Source organism: Bacillus rossius, chromosome 12 (assembly GCF_032445375.1).
Source record: "Bacillus rossius redtenbacheri isolate Brsri chromosome 12, Brsri_v3, whole genome shotgun sequence".
Classification (NCBI taxonomy): domain Eukaryota; kingdom Metazoa; phylum Arthropoda; class Insecta; order Phasmatodea; family Bacillidae; genus Bacillus; species Bacillus rossius.
This window is the reverse complement of record NC_086339.1, coordinates 19,207,520-19,231,862: the sequence shown is the minus strand read 5'-3', so window position 1 is coordinate 19,231,862 and position 24,343 is coordinate 19,207,520. Positions and strand designations below refer to the sequence as shown.

At 34.9% G+C, this 24,343-nt stretch overlaps 1 protein-coding gene across 2 annotated transcripts in view; it reads right to left on the bottom strand.

The window, feature by feature from the left end:
• LOC134537654 (sorting nexin-13-like) overlaps positions 1-17,534 on the bottom strand; it is a 56,868-nt gene extending 39,334 nt beyond the window's left edge. Inside the window, exons 1-7 of one of the 2 annotated variants that reach the window (XM_063378333.1) lie at positions 17,364-17,534; positions 14,298-14,410; positions 11,821-11,923; positions 10,141-10,352; positions 8,270-8,616; positions 2,165-2,337; positions 1,206-1,319 (exon numbers count right to left, since the gene is read on the bottom strand). In XM_063378333.1, the coding sequence (XP_063234403.1) occupies positions 1,206-1,319; positions 2,165-2,337; positions 8,270-8,616; positions 10,141-10,352; positions 11,821-11,923; positions 14,298-14,410 (1,062 nt within the window). In that variant the 5' untranslated portion in view covers positions 17,364-17,534. The remainder of the gene's footprint in view (positions 1-1,205; positions 1,320-2,164; positions 2,338-8,269; positions 8,617-10,140; positions 10,353-11,820; positions 11,924-14,297; positions 14,411-17,363) is intronic. The other variant, XM_063378332.1, reaches the window with a different exon arrangement.
• Between the last annotated feature and the right edge of the window lie 6,809 nt (positions 17,535-24,343).

Genomic DNA, 24,343 nt, shown 5'->3' with positions numbered 1-24,343 from the left:
TTGATACTCAGAATGATCATTTACTCATAAAAACATTGGGCAAAACAGCAACACCTCAAATACCCTTGAATGACAACACACTGAACATAGAAAAAAGCTGTACGAAGCAAATCAAGCAGTAGGTAATGAACCAAGCTCAAATAATGTATATAAGTTTCTTTGTACATTTTTTATATTTTTTGAGATTCAACTGCAATAAAAAATTATTCCTCCACAGAAATTTAAGAAGAGGTACGAAACTGCTGTGTGGTGTGTTTGTGTGTTTGTGTTTGTGTGTGTTTGTGTGTGTGTGTGTGTGTGTGCGCGCGAACATGTTTGTGTACGTAGGTATAAATTCTACCAAAAAGGGGTGAAAACTGGACGAGTTAATTTTAATAGTAAAAAATTTTTCCGAAAGAAATCAAGATGGTTAGAAAGGACCACCAAGAATTTTAATAACATGTTTTTAAAATTGATTTTTAAAACTCTAATACAAAGAGGGTAAAAAGGGTGTAGGTAAAAACAATAAAAATCAAGCAGGAAATAAGAAACCAAGGATGAATAATGAACATGGGTATAAGTTAGTTTTTAACCCCTGTCACATAAAGAGGGGTGTTGCTCCCAAACAAATGGATTGATTTCAATTCCATTTTTGTTATTGGAAGACTGGTTTAATCAGAATGGTTCTTAGCTATGTTTGCTGGAAATCTCTTTTATCCTAGTTGGCTTACAACCAAAAAATGAATAGTTATTTTATTTCCAATTCTTTGATCAACTTAAAATTCGGCACACTATATAAATCTGATGACACTGTAACAATAGGGTAACCTTGACCTGAAGCTGTAACCAAGGACAGTCTGCAGACACCAACTTATTTACAACTTACAGCAGACGTACTGAAAACAAACTGAAAACTAAATATGTATGTGAAGAAAAAAAAACATACAAATCTATTAGTGTGTAACAAATATTTAGTCGCTCAAAAAGCAACACCCCTTAAGTGATTTTTTTTTTTAATTAGTTTTTGTTTCTCCATGGAAACTAAAGCATTTGGCATCTTTTCACAATGTGTTTAGAAGAAAATCCCACATAAAGCACTGCAATGTTTTTTTTTTGTAACACTGGCTATCATTCAGTTCTAGCATGACGCATAAAGTTATTAAGCTCTCCTGAAATAGACAGTGATGTTTCTTAAGCGCCGATTTGCAACTGCTCAGTAAACTCACCAGCTGAGCAATCTCCTTCACAACCAGCTCCTTAGTCGCTATCAGCTCGTCTATGCTGTCCGTCACCCTCAGAGCAGTCATGAAAGCTTCACTCGTGATTGGAAAGTCCTTGCACTTTGAACAAAATTTCACATCTATGTAAATTAAGATCACCTGCTTATACACGAAGCACATAAGTAACTTAAAAAAAAAAAAAAAAAAAAAAAAAAAAAATTAATTTAAATCAACACTGCAAAATTAAAAATTCTGTAGCCCTGAAACTGCAACAGAAAAAAATTCAGAACACTATATTTTTAAGTTCCAATGTTTATCTCTAAAATCTGTATAACGTGTTGTAGGGAGGAGGAGAGCGGGAAGAACATATAACTCCAAAATGCAAGTTAATACACCAATAGCACCCAATGCAACTAAAAACCAAAAATCAATCAGCAATTTAACAGAACTTAATTCAAATGTTATCTTCTATTATGAAAAACATACAATAAATTAAATGCAATTTATTTATCATGAATTTTGAATGTACAAACAAAATGAAATGGAAGAAATTAATATTAAGTGGTTTGATCTTACTTCTATAATTAGAAACAATATGTTTGTACAATAATGAAGTAGGCACATTTTTTCAAACCCTAAAAAAATTTGCCAGTTGATTTTTATTTTTCTAAGTAGTTCCATCCTAGACATGCTAATTTATTACTAATGATTTTATTGTATAAGTGTACCATGTGTGATTCAAAATTATACTATTTTGGTAAAATAGGTAGGGTATTAAGAAAAAAATATTTGTTTCATATTTATTAATAATTCACCGGTTTTTTATGAATCAGGACAAGGTATAAAATAAAAACAAACTACAGAAATCTTTTTTAAAAAATGAAATTGACCTAACAATAAAACCACAAAATCTCGCCGCTATGGATAAGCGGTGTGTGAGCAAGCACAGGCACAAAGAAACTTACCAGCCATATGATAGTCTGGTTGATGTAGTCGGGATCAGAGAAGAGGTTGAACAACGGAAGTATCACGACACTGACCACCAGCTCTCGCAACAGGAACCTCAGAGGCTTGCAGTGGAAGTCATCCACCGGCAGAAGAAGGTACAGCAGGATTTCAACCAGATCTTGCAAGTATTCTGCACAAAACAAAAAATCAAACCTAAAGACACATGATCAAAACATACAGAAAATATACAGGTCTACCTACACACTGTAACGTTGCAAGACCCTGCCCTCCTAGCTAAATAATTTTCTTTTAAACTTCTTTTTTGTATATGTAAATATTAATAAGTCAATGTTTTTAGAGTGATGTATATGTTATGAAACAGTAGAATCAGACGTTATGGATACTAATATATGTTATTTGCACGTGCTGTGTGTTTTAAGAAGGTATTTTGTATTTTATTAGACATTTTTAATCATTACTATTTTTATGTAATTATTCACAAATAAGCCGTTGTACTTGATTTTTGCCTGTTTTGGCCTACTTTTTCAGGTTTTTCTAAATAAGTTGAATTTTGTCAATCAATTTGTGTTGTGATTGCTGTTCTTAATTTTAATTAACGTGTTGCATAATTCTAGAACAAGGGACTGTGTCTGGTGTGATGGTTAGAAAAAGAGGCATGAGAGGCCTGTAAGTGTGAGTGAGAAAGGAACAGTGCTTTCCCACCAACGGAGATAAAAGCTGGGATTCACCACGGGTCGTGGGAAATATGTGTTAACTGCTGTCTCACGGTGTGGGAGAGAGAAGGAGAATGTAAAGTCCCTAGCTCTATGGAGAGAAAACTGTTTTCAGTGTGTGTTCTATTTTCCTATTGGCTTGTATCTGTAAGCGTGAATGAAGCGTGCGTGTGATTGGTCGGTGAGGTCATGTGACTTCTCCTCCCTGCGTGGAAGAGAAGTGTCATGAGTTCATCAGTAGTCGTCGGGCGATCGCTGCTAGGCGAGGCCGCGTTTCGGCGGCTCGCGGTTTTTCGATGGGAGCTGCCCTGTTGGAGGTCGCACTGATTTCTGTTACGTACAGCTTACAGTAAGATTTTACTGAAGAACTTAATTGACGTTATTATTTTTATTATTAATTCTCCTCGCGCGAGCTGCGAGCATTTCTCGACGGGCGAATGTAGGTGGAATGAGTGAGCAACCTCTTTTGGAAGTGTTTGGATTCGTCGCACGCACGCACGCACGCGCACACACACACACATATATTCACACAGAATGGAGGAAAAATACTGTAATTATATCTCCTGTTGGTTCAAAATTTTTTGAAATATGTTAAAATTAATTATTATTTCTTTATTCTGCCTTGTGTGGCTAGGTTTAGAGCAGGGATGCCACCAAGAAAGGTTATAAAATCCTGTATTGGACCATAAAAAATCCTGTAAAATCCTGTAAGAAGAAAATTTCTGTAAACAGGTTTTTCATTCGTGCCATTTTTTTTTTGCAGCTAAGACACAGGAGAAAACAAAGTATTATAAGCATATTTCTTCAAAAATCAGCTTTTCCTTCATTCAAGTTGCATAAACCTACTTAAAAAAAAATAATGAATGTAGATAAAAAAAACTCATAAGTTTACATGTAAAGAGTTAAGTGCCAGTACTGTGCGCGCCAGGAAAGGTGGCACTTCTCTCCGCGGGGTGAGGGGTCATGCTGGAGAGAGGGGAAGTGACTCCCCGTGTATACCTGCGTCTGTAGCCTGCAACCTACAAACATTGTTCCCTCACAGCAGTTGAACAGTGGTAGTCGGTTACGATGGATGCTAGAGAGCGTCCGGTGCGATTTAAAAAAGTCATTCATAGTAGTGAAAGAGAATAGTGAAACGTGTTATGGAATGTTGTGACCGCGAAGCGAAAAATAAGTGTTTAGAAGTGCCAGTCCACAAAGCTACGGACAGAGTAGCACACTACACTGGCCGTAGGTCTGTCCTAAGGATAAGGAAAAAACAAACGAACCTCAAACAACTCCTGGTAAAAAAAAGGGCATGTAATGTAAGGGATCGTTATAATAAATAATGGTGTTTGGGGGAAGCGTTTTTTGTATTCCATGTTACTATGATAATTTGCAGGGGCTCGGAAAGAATTTGCCCCCCCCCCCCCCCCCGGGGGGGAGGGGGAGACAATGGGAAAAAAAAAACATTTTAAGGATCAAAATGATATAGTTGTATTGGGTGCCTAACTATTTATATTGTAAACACCAAATATAATTAAATATTAAATATGACGTTTGTTTTAGTGAAGATGTTAAAAATAAATAAACTATATTTTAATTAATCCAAAAATCCTCTCCACCTTTTGAACGGGGGTTTTCGGCATAGAAAGGCCGCCTACTTAACCCCAATATATACGTTAATTAAACACAAAGAACCTATGGAAAATCAGGTGCATGTTCGTATGTGTCCGAATTGTAGTTTGTGCTGAAATTTATTCGTGAAAACTGTCCAGTTTCTATTTACGTATGTTTGTTTTATTAAGGGGTAGTTTCCTAGATTTGATAATTTTATAATTATTACTCAGTAATTAATATTTATGGCTTAATATTGAAATTTGGTGGTAATCATGACACAGTAAAGTACTTATCAGACCTTTGAAAGTTGAAATGAGTTGCCTGTCATATATATTATTTGTTGAGGGACTGAAATGATTGACTTATTAGAATATACCTAATTAGGATCATGCAGGTCATAAAATGGTTTTAATATTAACAAAATAGTACTTAAAAATTACTGTTAAAACATAATGTATGTCATACCTACTTAACCTAGTTTAAAAATATCGGATATAAAAATATAGTAATGGAGAAATCTCAACAAATTCATGAAAGTAAAGAAACTACCCCCTTAAAGCTAACTTTTTGATTCTAATTTAAATTATCATGTTTTTGCAGACCAAGAAAGACTGTAAATTTTGACGTTGACAGTTATGATAAAAGAGTTATTCGAGATACAATTCACGAATTCTATGTTGTGAAAAAGGTTGTGCCAACTGTCAACAAGCTATTACCAATTCTTAAAGAAAAGATCGGCTGGATTTGGAGCAAAACGTCATTGCGCCGACTTCTCAAGGAAATGGGTTTCATATGGACGAAAACCCAAGACAAACGTGTATTACTCCTTGAACGAGCTGATATCGTTCGTTGGCGGTCAAAATACCTTACTGAAATGAAGCAAATCAGAAAAGATGGAAAAGAAATATTTTTCCTTGATGAAACTTGGGTTGACACAAATTTAACATTCAAGAAATGTTGGCAGAAAAAGGACGATATAAACGGTGTTATGAGTACAGGAAATGCAGCTCACAGACTAATAGTTATAAATATTGGTTCGAGAAATGGTTTCCTTCCAGGAGCATGTTTTGTTTACAAAGCTAGTGCTACAGTGGGGGATTACCATGGACAAATGAACTCTGTAAATTTCGAAAAATGGCTTTCAGAAAAGGTACTGCCAAATCTACCACCTTCATCAATCGTAGTTATGGACAACGCACCATACCACTCCAAACAAGTGGACAAGCCACCATCAAAATACGATGTTAAACGAGAAATAGTGGGATGGCTTAATAGAAATGGGGTCGAATGTAATGTGACTATGAGTAAAACAGAGCTACTAGATCTGTTGGACAGACATCGACCACAAACAAAAAGGTTTAGAGTTGATCACCTATTAGCAACTCATGGTCATCGGGCTATCAGATTACCACCCTACATGTGTGAATTGAATGCTATAGAGCTCGCTTGGGCAAAACTTAAACATCTAGTGCGAGAAAATAACACCACCGGTGAATTGTCTCTCCAATCATAGCAAATTCAAATCACACAAGCTATGAATTATATTACCTGCAGTGACTGGGAGGGCTACTGCCAACATGTACAGAATACAGAAGACAATTATTGCAAGACCACTTAATGGACGATATTCAAGACGAATTTGTCATCACCATTGGGAACGACAGTGAAGATAGTGATGCCGGTGAGGGTAGTGAAAACAGTGCCGAAAACAGTGATGGTTACTGTTCTACATTCTGTGAAAGTAACGACAGTGTTTTGGCAAATCCATTGTGAGTTTCCTGACATGTGCAACACATTTTGTACGTTTGAAACATTATATGTATTTCAAATATATATATATCTATCAGCATAGCTTGGTATTTCACTCATATTTTTCTGAATCGTATTTAATTCGTTAGTTTTGTTTATTTATAGCATTTGTAATGCTACACTTTCAGCCTTATTATTATTATTTTACCATTCATGTTATCACATTTTTAATTGCACTACCATATTTGCGATAACAATTAATCTGTGTTTTTAAAAGATTATTTATATAGTATTGACAAAATGTTAATGCGTTGTAAGATATGTGTTATTAGAATATTTTATTAACAGCATATATATATATATATTATTTGAAGCATAAAAGACAGTAATGCCTAAGGCACTTTGTATCGCATAGCTGTACAAAGACTGCAGGGACATTTCAGCTGCGCAGTAATGCAGTACCTTGATGAATGTTTTGTTTACATTTCGATGTGACATAAATGTTTAGTATTTTAAATTATGTTTAATATTCTGTGTGTTGTTCTTTTTTACTGAAACAAATTAGTACCTTGTCTTGAAAGCTGTTGTAAATTCAATGATTATGGTCACATGGTACGGGTGTATATGAACATTTACTGTGAAACATTTATAAATATATTCATGTAACGGAATATATGACCACGCCGTTACTACTATCGTCCTCGCTACAGATGATCGTACCCTCTGATCCGATGACTAGAGAGCTCGAGTGCCACCATTCCTGACGCGGACAGTATGTGGTTCTCACAAAAATCACTTTAAAATTATACACAGACACACAAATAAAATTCGCCCACATTAGTTCTGCATCTACAAATTTGTTGTCTGGTTTGCTGATGAAAGATGTGAGAGAAGTACTTTGTTCAGCAGCCCTCTGATTTCTCTGGTGTATCGGTGTGCTTTCGTGACGCCTAAGATCTTTCAGACCACCCTTTCGAATGTTAAAAGTCCGACCGACGCAATGAACACACTGCAGTAAAGTCAGTTTTACCGGGTTTCAGCCACTTTAACTCTATTTCCCACTCACGTTTATATTGTTTTTTATACAGTGTTCGATCTGGAGATGCCTTGAATTTTCTTTCCATTTCTTTCAATTACTATCTCCACAAAGATGCAAGCCGAATTTTTTGTATATAACAATTACTTTAAAATTAACAACAAACTGTATACACTCCGTAAAAGTATCATAGAAATCGTTTTTGCATGGTATAACAACCAGACTGTAAAAACACAGTCACAGATATCACTTCGCACAAATATTACTGGGCGTGTTCCGTTACACGCACGAACGCACCATCGCGCAGAAGAGAGAAACAGAACATAGTGTCTAAAACAACTGTCATAGATATTACGATGCACGGCATACTTTCATCCATGAAAAAAAAATGCTTCCAGAAATAAAAGGTAGAGCGTGAACTGTTATCATCTTAGAAAAACTGAAACGACGTAGCAAAGTGAAGTGTCTCTTGATGACATGTTATCTATGAAGTGGAGCGGGAGCAGTAAGTAAATATTTATGTTTGAGCGTTCGTCAATTAAAATATCCGTGATTCGAAGTGCTTATCCGTTAATCCGGTGTAACTCCAAAATATCCGTGAAAACGGATAAAATCCGTAAAAACGGCAACCCTGGTTTAGTCTTCTTTTAAACTGAACCATGTGACATAAACAACCTACAAAAAGGAATATCTAGCAATCAATCATGAAATTGCATACCAACAAATTACAAAAAAATTACTGATCAATCATGTACCAAAAAACATTAAAGTTAATTACTAACATAAACAATAAATAATATTGTTTTCAATTGAAAAATAATAAATTTAAATTTAAATTAAAATGCTTATGATAATACTGCTTACTCACATAAACATAAATTCAGTATTCCCTTGATTACGACTGTGTAAATTTAGAGAGGCAAAGTTTTTTGAAAATGCAAATGCAATAAAAATTTTTTTTTGTAAGTCTGAAGCCCACCATAAAACATTCAAAAATATCTCACGTCTTTCACTGTCCTTCTCCGTGCAGACGAGGTCCCTGCACAGGTTGTTCTCCATGGTGACCTCCAGGTCGAAGAACGCGGACTCCAGGTCGACCGGCGCCTGCTTGGCCTGGCCGGAGTCCGCAGAGCCGGACGACTGGTCCCCGGGCTTGGTCGGGGTGAAGCGGTCGCGCACCGCAGCCTCCGGAGCGGCCGGGGAGACGTCGGGCCTCTCCGGCGGCTTGCCCCCTGGGGGGGCCTTCTGCTGCTTGATCTTGGCGCGCGCCTGCCGGAAGAGACGGAGGTGGGACGCCGCATCATCGACGAGGCGGGTGGTGAGGTACGGGATCCAGTCCACTTCCTTCATCCTGCAACCACACACATAACCCCATTGTCCATTAAACTGTCGTGGCTTAGACGTTTGTGCCATTTTGTCTGTACTGCAATCTAAGTGTAAGACAAGACTACAGTAAAAACTTGATGGCAACTTGCTTAAGATATATCACAGTCCTTAAACGATGAACTAGGTGATAAGGCTCTATACATACTTGCCAGGGTCTTTTTCAGGCAGCCAAAAATGAGAAGCCTATTCCTATTGGCTCAAGTGTCAGCCAATCAGTGTAGGGCCTTCCAGCTGACAAGACACCTGAACCAACAGGAAGAGGCCTCTCGTGAGGTGTACTTTGTAATACATAACAGAAAACCAAAAATTTAAAGAGTACTACCCAGGTATGAAAAAAATATTCAAGAACAAAAATCTTGTTTCACTAAAATTATTATTTTAAATTATTAAAACCAGAAATGAATTTAACAATGCAAAATATTCTAGTCTTGAAAGTGTTTACCACTGCTGAACATAAGTCAACTTCTAAAATAAAACAAACAGTGGTGAAAAAGCGAAAGATTAAAAAAAACTAGGTAATGTATCTAACAGGCATGTGATAAAAAATAAGTATGCCTTGAGAGTAAAACGGAAATCCATAAAAACCAAAAACAAGAAACATAACTTCTCAGAAAAAAAAAATTAAAAGGCAAATATGTACAAGGTTGTACATATGTGTCTAACTGCCACTGAATCTGCATTGTGTTTGCTATGGCATTTAGCAACTTTGAGCTTCACATTAAACAAGTCTCATGAACTCATTACTGAGCCATGTGGTGCAATAGTAAATCACAGAAGATCAATCAAAGAGGATCCGGGTTTGAAACCACAGCTAGCCATCATGTATCCATTATTGTTGGATTGAAAGCTAATTTTTGTGCGTTCTTACAAAAACTCCACTATTAAATACAATTACGGGTATAACTGGATCTACTCAACGTAAGTTGCAAAGCATGAGCGTTCCTCAAATAGATTATTGTGTACTTACTCTGCGAGCCTGAGTGAATTGAATTACAATATTTTTACGAAGACAACTTTTGACATTACTTCAGTTTCAGGTAAATTAATCAAATAGCTCTTAAACCCAAGTAAAATTTTTTTTTCAGGCATATTGTAATTAAGATGACAGTCATGATTCACCCCAGCTTCAAAATGACACTTTTTCACCTCATTTGTGTACACCAACAGTGAAAATGTGCTACATTTTTTTTTATTAAGCTCACAGGCAGTGCAGATTAACAATCCACTCACTGTTTTATTTTTTATTTCAAAATCCAACTGATTCAAACATATCTGTTCATCTGCTCTGGTGAGTTATTTAATTTATGATTTCCCCAGATTATTACACCACAAACAAAAAAACAAAAATTTAACATTGAGCAGCAAAACCAGCAAAATCATATTTTATATTAGGTTCTTGCATTTTCCAGATGCAGGCAAGTCACAGGACAATGTTACAAGATGCAACGGGAGCAACCAGCAACCCGCGCTTGGGAAAACCAAAACTTGCCTGCACGCAATGGTGACAATGACTTGCTGCGCAGTCTGCCGTATGTGGTGTGGGAACTCCTCGTTAGCGCTGACGCGGTCGTACCACGGGTACACAAAGTCGCGCATCACATAGCCGATGATCTCCTGCAAGGACTCGTCTATCACCTGGGAGCCCGTCAGGCGCCGGTCCAACTTGAATATCGGAGCCGGCTCCGCCAGGAGCGCCACTACCTGCACACATGGTTCGCACCCTCGCGTGCAATGAAAAATTAACGAGTTTTTAACTTCACCGCCTTCACCACAAACAAGAGGTAGAAAACTATTCGTACATCACAAAATAAAAAAAAAAAACAACAATGCTGAAAAGTCCGTGCACAAAAAATAATTTTTTTGGTTAGCTCAGTTCTTACAGATAATTTCCTATTGTCCACAATTATCTCTGAAATTTACAGTCCAAACATTTAATTTTCTCAATATTACTTTTACTTTACAGTTTCAAGGTAAGGCAGTAATAAAATATTTTTTTTAATAAAAAGGTGAGATGGAAAATATGAATTCAAAATTTTTTTTTATATGTAACTTCTAATCACGTGGCCTGAAATTTGCAACATTTTACTATGCATGCGCAAACGTTGTTTGCTGCCAATCGGAAACAAATGAAAAACATTAAAATGCCCAAATTTATCCATTACTTACAATCAGTCTTTATTAACGAGTTTTTACGTATTCTTAGTGAAATTTAAGGACTTTTAAGGGCCCTTATTCAATTAAAGATAAATTAAGGACTTCTTAAGAATATTGAGACGTACAAACCCTGGCAGACCACCACAAAATAAGTGACATACACAATAAATTTGTGGCACAGCTCCAGAAATCCTTAATTTACAGACACGAAAATACAATTAGTTCTAAAAGAAAAAGAAAAAAAAAATGCTTTCAGATCAATAACATGTAGCTTAATCTTCCTTACATAAAAAATATATAACTTCACCATAGTGTTGCATTCACATTAATGTTAATGGAGCCCAATTATGTATATTTCTTTTAAACAGGGTGTCCACACAAATCTGTAATAAAATTTGTATGATTTTTTTCGACTTTCCATGACCAAAATTACAAATTTCCGAGAGTATATATATATTTTTTTAATAATTTGACTATTTTGCAATTTTTCCCAAATAAAACGTAAATCCAGTCTTCACCATCCCAAAAGATGGCCTAGTTCTACCTCTGCTTTTTAAAATTCCAAACAGAACATTGCATATGCCATTTTACATTGTGTATAACCAAAAACTAAAACACCACCTGAAAAAAAAAACTTATACAGTCCGGGTGATGGCAAACTGGAGCGTGAAAATTTTCCCCTTAAATTACTATAGCTTGGCTGACTGCAACATTTACCTCATTTCCCACTAAGGCTTGCTGTGAACAAGGTTTCACTATTCATGCTGCTAAAGAAGAAAGAAAAAAATTAGCAGTGCTAAAATGAATACGCTATACTTTATAGATATTTTGTTCATTTAGTTGGGAAAAAAAAATTACTCTTCATTACACCATTCACTGAAACGACGAAAATTTAAAATTTCCCACAGATGTCGCGTCCAGAGTGTTTCTCAGCTCTGCAACACAATCACAATGAAGAAGGTAAGACATGCACTGGGGTACACCTGCGTAAACACTGTGTAACTGGGCGACAGACCTTGCAGAGTCCCGTCTTGTGAGAGCCGGGGCGGGACCGGTACAAGCTGGCGAAGTACCTCCGAGTGGCGTCTTCATGTTTCACGTACAGCAGTGTCACTCCTCTGTACAAAAGGAAGTTAAAATTTTTTTAAAAACACACCAATACGTAGGGACAAGATAAAATAGTGGATTGCAAAGCATTTCAAAACACTGCATAGCACCGACACACGCGTTAACACACCATATAGCACCGAATTACAAGTTATATCATGGAACTAAGTAGCATTTAACTAAAACATAATAGAAACCATAAAGAAAGTAATCTTTTAATGTTTGAAATTCAATAAATATTTTCAGACAAAATGTACCAAAGCGCATGGATGAGAAAATTTAATTTACTTTGTTGTATTGTGCATCTCTTATTGAATCACTTTAAAGCCACAAATACTCACTAATTTATTTTTATTGTCCTGAATGTATCTGTTTCAGACCAATTTATTACAAATTATTTTATCAAACAAATTTTACCACTATTTAAGAAATGTAATTGGACTAAACATAAAACCATAAAATCTGTCTCTACTGATACCTACCCCAAAAAATATCATCAAATAATGAACAATAGAGTGCCCCCCCCCCCCCCCCCCCCCCCCCCCCCGCCCGGATTGCAAATGGTGTGCAGAGCTCCGGGCATTTATGCGTCATTTATAAACTACTCTGGATTTCTTAAAGGTGTCTGACGGAATTCAGGAGCCAACACTAGATTCGTTTTATGGTTTCGTTCTTGGTAAGTGTTTTTGGGACAGCAAAAAGAGGTAAAAATGGGTATTTTCACTGATGTTTTAAGTATGAAAAATTTGTTACACAGGTGTGTCGACGAGGTCATAAGAGATGTAAACACACAACAAAGATATTAGGACAGGAATTGATAGTTCATTGCGCATTGTTATAAACCATCCTCGCATAACCTTGGAGTGGTTTCAAAAAATCGTGGAAATCTGAAATCAGACTGACCAGAGAAAGATTCAAATCCAGGAACCCTGGAATGCCTCTGTGTTACCCCCACCTCATTGTACTTCTTGCAGTGTGTTCATGTAATGTAATAATCATAATTCAGTGTTTTGGACATGAAATCACATGCTATTCACTGTATAATTTTTAACCACAACTGTATAATTAATTTTTGGTGCATCAACTCCACAATTTCAGAGAATGTCATAAAATGGGAAAGTCATAACATGAACATAATGTCATAATTTATCTAACCTTCAATTTCCTTATAGATGAAAATTAAAAACAAAAAAATGTTATCCTGATAAAAGTTAATGCAATTAATGAATAATGATTTACATTCTCAATTAGTAGGACCTACTTCAAATCAAATTCTTTGCACCATTTGCAAATGAAACTGAAATTCAGTTGCACTACTTCACAACAGAACTGTAGCTACACAACTTAACTGGAAAAGGATCATTAATAAAGAACACAAAGTCATAGCAGAGTTATTCATATATTATGAACAGAGAAGGGGTATGGAAAATTACAGCGTAATGGAGTGACACGAATAGATACCATGGCAACAAGCTACCTACACACATGATTAACAACAGTTTCCACGCGCACTCTCTCAACTTGTCAGCTAAGCCTTGGAACTCTTTATCAAGACAGTAGTACAAACCAACCTCTTTTCAAACAGATAAGAACATAACCCACATTTCAACAAACAGTAAAAATGATAACTTGTGCACACAAACTGCATTGGTTTCAAATCCCTTACGATACCCTTATGATAATAAATTATACTCTAAAAATACGTATTTAAATAAAAAAAATAATAAGTTTTATGAATCTTTTTTGAAAACACCAAGTTCAAACCAAAATCTTCAATTGCAGCAAATAGTTATAATAGCAGTTAAAAAAAATATCATACACTACTTAACAGGTTCAAAAAATTATCATTACTGTGAACTATATATTTTACTTTATTCCAGTGTAATTAACTGGGTCAGTATAGTTGTGTATTTCAAAAAAGCCTTCTTTCTGAAAGCTATCTCAAAGAGCAAATTAATTTGTTTACATAAATTTCAAATCTGACTAAGTAAAACTATGATGTATGCATGTGATCATCTAGCAAATCTGTGCAGTAAAAAAAAAAAATTAACATGTGATCATCTAGCAAATCTGTGCAGTAAAAAAAAAATTAACACTTGGTGGAAAATAATACCCCTATCTGCTATAAATATAAAATAATTATTTCAAAATTAAAAATGATTAATATTACAAAACTAATTTTATGCATATTACAGCCAATTTTTAATAATTTCAATGAACGCGAAATTGTCATTCACTAGCCCAATTTTTTAATTTATATTTTACCATTTTCCCATGGGTGCAGCCCTTTGATTTGACAGAGAACCTCACACTGCAGTGCTTGGTTTGAATGTATTCTGACAGCTCTGATATAGTAATAACAGTATGCATACATCTGAAACTCACCCAATGATAAAAACGAGCAGGCATAGAGTTACGGTAATGCACCACCACAATCCGAACGATGTCACACAAAGTAGAAGTGTCAAGCTGCTCCACACCACTACAGGTATGTTCATCTGTGGAATTAAACATTAAGCTACAGTATATTACAGTTTCTTATTCATTTAGAAGCATCTGTCAAAAACAAGGAAAAACCATAAATTTATTTTTATGTAGATTTTATTTTTTTGAGGGTTGGTAAGCGTGACTGTATGGCAGTTAACCATGGGTATATGTCGTGAGTGATTATCGTTATAGCCAGCACAATTCGTTTTTATAAAATTTCTCGAATATTTTAAAATTACATGGAATTCAATCCGTGTGATGCGTCCACACAAAACTGTAATAATATTTCCCTGACTTTTCTCAGACTTTCCATTACCAATATTACAAATTTCCCTGACTAATAAGGATTCAAGGTTTCCATGACCATTGTTTGAAGTTGCTAGGCTTTTAGGTTCTAGCTGCAGCTAACCAAGCAACTTGCCAAACTAATTTATTAAAATAATTAATGTTTTTGGTAATTTGGGGGGAAAAAAAAGTTAATTTAATTAGCCTCCACCAACCCTACAGCTAGCCTTCCTCTCTCCCCATTTTCTTTATTTCAAACAGAACCTTTCAAACACCATTTTACAGTGTATGAATTACTCTGCACTAAAACACCATCTGGGAAAACAAGTCGGCAGTAGTTCTATCTTACGATTCCATAACAACACTGATGACATCACCAAGATGGCGTCACCAAGATGGCGTCACTTACATCATGACCACCCTTATATTCTAACGGAACAAGCACAGGAACATGGGGATTTTGGGCAAGGAATTATAACCACACTATTTTATTATGTATTTAATTTTTTGAATAGTATGTTTTTTTTCTTTCTCATTAATGTAAACTAGACTATAATACCCCCATTCTAGTCTGTTTTGTGATACTGATATTTCATTGTCCAATAAATGATGCCTGTAGATGTTACAATTTACGATGGTATCGTGAATTAAACACAGTGGCCTATTTATTATTAAACTTCATTATGCTCAACAATAATTGTTGCAGAAAAAGTATTAAATTATATGGAATAAAATACCAGTATCACAAAATCAAATGAACCGGGTGGGAATGTATTTTTATTTTCCTATAGGTCTACCGAGTAATTATTTCAAAAGTCTCACATTCAAAAATTTAATTACCGGTATTGCATAATAAACTAATCCGGTGTGATTGTATTCTACTTCACGATACCAAGAAAATACTTCCTAACACTTAAATTTTAAAATATTAAACACCGGTATTGCAAAATAGACTAGGTTGGGTGGGACTGTATTCTTCTTTACGATATCGAGAATTTATTATTTCCAAACGTCTCACATTCTAAAAATACCGGTATCGTATAATACTCAACAGAGTGGGACTGTATTCTTCTTCATGATACAAAGATAAATTATCTATAAAATGATCATTTTCATCAAATTAACTACCAGTATTGCAAAACATTGGCCTATCTTCTATTTCACGACACGGTGAATATTTATTGACAAAAATTATCTTTATCAACAAATGGAATAGGTACTAGTATCCAAAACAATCTATACCTAGTAGGATTTTAGTCTGCTTTACAATACCCAACACCTATAATTTATTAAAATTAACTACGCAAACATATTTTATTAGCTGACGTACCCTCGCCAAACTTTTCATATATTTTATTTTATATAATGTGGCTGAAATAACCTAATAAATTTTTCACTTTCATTTTTTATTACATCAACATATACTAACCTAACATATTATATACCCAATTTTACCTACCCGTTTTACCTCTATTTCACTCAACATCAAACATTTCTTGTTAACACATGATTGTCCATTTCCGACTTAATTTGTTTGGAACATGTACCACAGGATCAATGAATAAACTTGGATTCGTGACATGGAACATTTACCTTAGTCTGTGTTTGTGCTAGAATTTTAGTAAAAATTCTTTGTGAATGTGTGTAAATTTGATTATTATTTTAATTTTTCTTTGACTACAGGTGCAAGGCATACATTACTTAGACAAATATCCAAGAATACACTATGAGTGTTGACAGATGGGTGATTTCTAGAATGTGATTTTTTAATGATTTTCTGCATGTGTTTATTGTCATAGTAAGTTGCATTGGGAATGCGTATATCCTGGTGAAATAATGAAAATGTATGGATTTTCACAAAATCACATTTATTTCCAATGTATTTTCACAAAATCACATTTATTTCCAATGGATTCTAGAAAACTTGCAGTCGAGAAGGGCTCTTGAAGTTAAGAAATATTTTATGGATAGTTAAAATAAGAATATAATATAGGTACTGATGACAAATTGCAATTTTAAATTAATTGTTACAGGAATTTCAATAATTTTCATTTCAAAAATGTTCCCTATTATTAATGCTTTAAAATTAACAATATCAGTCAACTTCATTGCTCTACTGAATACCTAATGTTTTAAGGAAAGAGAAAAAGCCAATTTACGAGTCAAACAGAAATAATTTCTGGCAATCAAAAATACCAGTTTCAGAATTTTTTTTGAAGAAATCACTCTCCTTCAGAATTATCTACTGGAGATTTATAATTTTTTTCCCTACTCACGTTCAGTATTACCTTCCACAGTTTTATAAGAAACTGTAGAGCTTAGCGGCAGTTTTGAAAATATCAAAATTTAATTCTAAAAATGACAGTTTATGGGTGCTCCTTATTTTAGATAATTAGGTATCATGCTACGAGTATTTCTATTATTTTCTACGCTCCTAAATCCTACACACTTCTACTAACCTATCTTAATCACTATGGTGGATGGAAAGTACAGTGCTTTTGTAAACACGGCTGTAATTCGGCGTCAGCGCTTTCGTAGCTATTGTCAAGAAAATTCTAATCGTAGGATTAACGTCATGCCTGCGCATCATTTCCATTTAACACTGATTTAACAATCTCTCACTGTCAAATTAACACCTGTCACATCAAAACAATTTATGTGCATATTACTAATACTTACGTCTCTTCCCTAATTTTGGGACGTATCATCAAACAGATAACCATATTAATCAAGAACACAAACTTCTAATAAATTTAACACATGACACTTTACACAAAAAGTGCTGTAAAATTTAATTCTACATTCTCTGACATTGACATCTGCCATTTTTTTAAATCGTCAAATACCACTGTTGCCAACATACGAATTAAATATTTTTTCTAAATAAGTTGTCCATAGACTGATTATAAGATAGAACAAGCGTAAAGGTTAAGCAGTAAAACAACGTTGTAATCCAATAATTTTAATTATATACTGTACTGTACGAACAAGGAAATTATTTTTATGCAGTTTACAATAGAAAGATACAACGCAGAAAGTATTTGGGGAAGCCTTCTTTTCACATACGAGAGTCACACCCGAAGTTTCCCGAAGTTCATGCTCGCTTTTTTTTTTTTTTTTTCCGTTCTATCTGATTGTATAAACCGGTGTGGCATTAAATTTTGCGGTCGATTAGGATATGTTAGCTACAAACATTGTGGATGGTTGGTTATATTAGGTAAGTATAGCTACATTAAAAATACTGTAAATTCATTTTATGGTTGCTTAGCAAATAACTTTTTAATATGTAGCTATCCAGGGCTAGGAAACCATTTACATGATTTCACGGTATCTTTAATGTAGCTATCCTAACCAAATCAACCGTCCACAATGTTTTAAAGTATTTATAATGTAGCTAACTTAACCTTTTACAATGAACAAAAAAAAAACCGAAGATGTACGATCGGGCGTTTGGCTCTCTCGTCTGTGATAAGAAGGCTTCCCAAGTATTAGGATTCTGTGTTTAATAGTTAATTATTATTGGGGTGGGGGAATATTAAAATGTAAAAAAATGTACTAGTGGGTTTCTAACCCCAGCTAGCAGATTGCCAGACTATACATTTGACCACTGAGCTATGCACCTAACTTTATTATTAATTTTTAACATATTACTGAAACAAAATTTCAACATAACTAATAATTTCGGAAAATATTTAAGGTATTGGTACAGATTAGGTATTTATCAAGTACCAATCTGGGGAAAAATTTCATCTTTTAAATGTTTAATGTAGCACATTAAACACCCAAACCCTTACTTATGTGTCTTGGATTACCGGCCTTGATCCATTTTAAGTAGGTATGTTTTTAAATTTTAAATTTCTATAAGAAAGCTCTCAGCCGTGTCAAGCCCTGTCACTGCATGTGCCTATGCATACCACTAAGGTGATGTTTACCAAACAGGTAATGGTGTTTTTCTACCATTCAGTTTCACTTGGTACACCAACACACTTGGTACATCCCCCGATGAATACAAAAATGACTATATATGTGTTTGGGGTTTGTAATACGGTGGATTTCTGTGTTAAATATTATACACCTGTTTCCTAACCGTATTTCTAGTGCACGATAGGAAACGGTTAGTCCCTTATTTTTAGGGAATGGATTTTGGTATCCTATCTGTTGCCATTCTGTTGCTCAAATTATGTGCATGCACAGAGCTTACTTTTTCGTTGATTTCGTCCAGATGGCTGAACCGCATTTGGCACCATTTACTCGTATAGAGCCATTTTTGTGATCATCGAGGGACATATCAAGCGTGTTGGTATGCCAAATGAAACTTAATGGTAGAGAAACTATCCTGCAATACATGTTGCACACCTTAATGATTATAAAAACAAATAATAGCAACTTTAAAAGTACCTGAGGAAATTAAAATCGCACCACTTAATGCAGCTAGTTGCTGGTGCATATAGCTAACTCTGGACCTCCGTGCTTGCTGCCTGCTCCCTGCGGAGCATTTTAAAACTCACGGCGCTGCGATCGCGCGTCCTCTCGGCCGGTGGAGTGGCCTCTGACGCGCGGGTAATTCAAATTCGCGCGCTATGTTCGCGTCTTTAAATTCACAGGCTCACGATTCCGGACATAAGTTCCTCAAATAAAAATGCTGGTTTTTGCATTCCCTGCCTCACAATCCGCAAACATTTGGCATAGAATAACGCCTCCATCAGGAGGAGTCTCGCGCAGAACTTACAAATGGTATTTTGTAAAATGAACAAAGATCTATGTTGTGCTGTGACCTTAAACGATTTTAGATTATTTTTAGAAAACAATAGCTGAAAATCATTTTTAAATATATTTGGTTTCATCATTTATTATAATTTTTTATGTTAAAAAAAAGTTTTTTTTTGTGCAAGAACAAAAATCGTACCTATTCAAGTGGTTGTATGAAAATGACCATAAAGTTGGTTTTGGTTATGATATAAATATTCCCTGTCTATTGCACTAAGTGGAGGACAGAGATTTATAAAAACTGTTCCATTATTGTTAAACTACTTAACATTAGCCTATCGGGTTTAGGCTTTAGTAGCATTCAAGAAACGTTACATTTATAGTGTATTTACGTTGTTATCTGTTAGAATAATTAGAAATGACATTTTGTTTTAAGAGAATACAGATTCTTGAATGTAAATTTATTATTGATACGTTGTCATTTGTCGTTGCCAAAAAATTATCGTGTCACAGATGTTTAATTCAATATCTCTAAGATGGAGTCGCAATGCCACGACGAAACGACTCGACAATCCTGACAAACCGTATTACATCTCCAGCACGTAGGGTTAAATAACACAACATTAACCCGATGATTTCTGATTTGGATTTCGATAAATCGATCCAAACCAAATATTTTCATTAAATGTAGTAGTGAATTCGCTTAAAACAGTCTAAAAGAGAAAAAGAACATGCTATCTCGGCCCATGTTTTTTTTCTTTTTTTTTTTCCTACTGAATTTTGTAGTCTTAAAATCCAATGCCATATGTAATACCATGAGCGTGAACTTAAAAAATATTCGATGAATTCGTCCATTCTTAAATTAAATCTTCACCAATCTACAATAACAACATTGACCATAAACACGATGATATCCGATTATATAAGCAGATCAGGCCAAACTACAAATATAAAAATATACCCACACTTAAAACTAAATTTGATTTTTCAGCATAACGATTTACCAAGTAGGTAAATATTTTTGAAGTTTAGTTCTGTAAGTTTTCCGTTTCCGTTTTGCTTTCTGTCGGACAGCGGGCCGTCGGGGCGCGTATTTTGTTGTGTTGACGTCACAGCGACCTTGTATTTCATTGGCTACTGAGCGTGTCGGGCTTGTCGTGGCATTTTGACTCCATCTTTACACGCAGCATGATTAGTAAACGGCACACTAGCTGTGTGCCCTGCTCGCACAGACGACTGGGTAGTTGATGAGTGCGTCGGTGTCACCCCTATCACAAAACAGCCCCAAAAGGCGGCGACAATGGAACACAGGAGTGATGCGCGCGCAGCCCTATTACTCGGTTCACGTTTCATTTACCCCCGATCAGTCCCCGAACATACATGAAGTTCGCCGCTCGCTCGCGTAACTTCGCGGTTGGGATAAAAAGAACACAATATGCGATATTTCATACTTTTTTTTTTTAAAAAAAATAGTAAATGTTGATTACCTAACCCAAACAATCTTTGAATTCAGTTACGATATCCTAAATGTGTGTGGAAAAAAATAATAAAGAACATTATTTTGCGAGGATTTTATTTATGCAGATGAAGTTAGGAGTTATCCGGAGTCTGCCTGCTGTGACGTACTTGAAGTCACTTTTTAACCTCGCCATCGCCATATTGCCCCACCCAAACCTCTGCGGAAATGGTACTTGATAACTTCAGATCACAGTAAGTGTATATTAGAATCTACGTCGTTAAAATCGGCCACTTACATTAAAAATAAAATAATAATTTAAAACTGTTTCCACACTGAAAAAACTAAACTTCAGCAAATGTTTTGGGTGTCTAACCTATATGGATAAACAATTAACTGAAGGGGGGGGAAAAAAGCTTCACACACTTATCATGTAATCATGCAGGAGTGACCAGCCCTATTTTATGTAACACACCTAACTTACATTTTACTTTTCCACCCCTAAGGGGAGGGGGGAGGGAAGAAATAACGAAGATACACGAATGCGGATCATTCGGGTGTCTGACTCGGGGTGAGTGTATAGTAGTCATATCTTCGTCTCGGTTTTCTGTCGCCTCTGAACGTGACGCTGAAGACAAATTAGTTTGCATTGCGCTTTCGTAGGCGTTGCAACGAGCGTTTTAGAAATTATTTTATTGCAAATGATTATCAGTCGTCACACAACTGTTTTGGTTTTCGTCATCGATAAAACCGTTTATATTTATGGTTTCGGAGAGTGGGATCTTAAAATAAATCTAGTGATCAGTTCATATCTAGTTTTATTACACGCCATGGACTTTTGGAATATATAAAGGTAAAAAAAAAATATTTATTTTATGTACGTTCATTATAAATACTGTATAGTTAAGATCTAAAAAAAATAAAGAACAAGTCTGTTCAAGCGTATTTCGAAAAAAAAAATACCTACTAGGTAAATAATCTATGAAATTTGTCGGTAACCCTGTTGAGTATTTGCAGTTACAAAACTGTCAACGCGAGTGACAAAAGTCACAATTAATTATGTAAACGTTACTCGTGCGGTTATGCACACAATGTATTTAGGCGGCAACTGCATCCCATCATTCTTAGTACCTTCAAAATATTTTTCTTCGCGTTAACACGATTCAAAGTCATTGCATTAATTGATATGACATGCTGTTCGTTAGAATATTTGTTAACCTAGGCCTATTTGTGATCAGGAATGATTGTCTAAAGTTTCTGCCGAGTGTTAAAATGTAACTGTAAGCTTCTGGTATTATAATAAGTTCTACAAACCGCGAGAAAATGTGAATGAGTTCTTTTTCCTTCAATGTTAGGACACACGCATCACGATAAAGTATGACGGAAAATATTTTTTATCCTTCATGTTGAAATATACCTTCTTAATTTCACGAAGTCTGTGCAGTTTGCGTCCACTGTTGTAACAGAGCCTGTTTCCATTACGAGCTTATTGGTAAAATAGTTGGCAAGACACTCAATTTAGGGAGAGATAAACTATACTAAATTTTTCACGAGCTTGATAATTAAATATTATACAAGGGCAGGGGTCGGCAGACTTTCGCATGAGTAGAGCCAAATATTAAGTAAATAGATTCTCCAGTTTTTTTTTTTAAATTTAAGAGCTGCAACATGTTTTTTTTCATATCTACATGGAATTTTTAAAACGATAAAAAGAACGAGATAAAATCAAAATATTTTATCGCATTTCTTTACGAGGCCTAAAATTCATAATGTTTTAATAATAAGAGTGGGTTGGAAAGTATCAAAGGCTCATGTTGAAATAAATAGAATATTTTATTTATATCTGGATGTTATACTGGCGCGCGCACACATACATAATACTGTGTGTGTTATAGACGATCTTCCTGATAGAAAACTATGTGGTTTTTCAGAAATAATATTTTTCGTCAAAAACGTCTAAAAAACTATATAACAAAGGTATTGGTCAATAGTTTGCGACTAAAATTAACTGTCAATAATACTTTAAGAAAATATATATCGATAAATGGTTGAACACACAGCATCGGTATACAACCACTCACTGACTGATACACACGTAATTCAAATATTTTATGGTCAAAACCAAAAATTTTAAAAAATGTTTTAAAATATTGTTTGAGCTTTATTTATAACATGTTACTAAAAACTAAAACGCAACAAACCTTAAAAAAAATATTTTTGCAAAACTCCATTCCTCCGGAGAAACCCCCGGAATGGCCACCGCATGGGGAGCCTAAAAAAAAAAAACGGGCTCCCCATTTGGAAGCCACCTGGAATGTTTTTTTCTGTTCCACCCACCGTTTCTTTGTTAGCCTGACTTGTTACAAGGGATTGTATTCATACCAGAGAAAATGCGGCAATCCGCCTTGGAGGAGCCGGGGCGCGAACCCGGGTCCTACAAGTTACAAGGTAGGCGCTCTACCCCAGAACCAGAGTGGTAGAGCGGATACTTGCAGTCTTCTTAACACTGACATAATGTTATTTCACGAGTTTACAGTAGTTTCGTGTGTCTTTAACACATGCAGTACATGTAGTAACATCTAACCTCGGTAACGAACGAATTTATGTGTTCTTATGTTGTTCGTTCAGCATAAATAATGTAATTTCATAACAGTGAAATATAATTTGTATAACTGGTCTGGCAATTCTTTAGTTGATTTTCTGCAAACAAACTTACAGTCCCGCTATACAATAATTATATAGAACTATATACTAGTAAAAAAATATGTCGATGGTAAAGTTATTTTGAAATAAAAGTTAGATATTAAAACAGTGTGTGCAGTTAAAATATAAGTGTGCTATCAAGCATGCAGTTATTGTATAACATTTATTTGTTTTTAAAGCCACACCTTATTATATCACTTTTGGCTTTTTCTTTTTTGTTATACCGTGCTTAAAAAGTGCAGCTAATACTGGAAAGCTATTCAAAACACTGTTTGCAAACATGTAGGCATTTTCCAGATCTTAAATTAAGTACTAAATCAATTATAGTGTTGGAGATGTCAAATAAAAGATAAATTTCATACTGACATCGCAAGAATTTCAAATAATAATAGTACTGACCTAAAATCGATCAGTTTCTGAAGACTAAGAATTTAGATGACACTAGTTTTGTGAGATTTGCTTACTTATTTAGAAATATTCACATTGTTTGAATACATCTATATTTTATTGGAACTTACAGTTCTTGGTAATAGCTTACCTCAGGGTTAAGCAGGAGCATAAATGATTATTTCATACAATGAAACCCTCAGAAACTTAATTAAATCATCGGGATTATTAAACATGAACTTCTTTGAGTACACAAATACAGAAATTTTTATTGTAACAAAAATTGGAATTCGGTGTTTTTATTTTGGATGTGTAATATTTCTGCGAGTAATAGTATAAAACATGTATTATGTTTTAACTGTTACAGTATCAAAAGTTTATTTAATGGTTGTGTATGTTTATATTC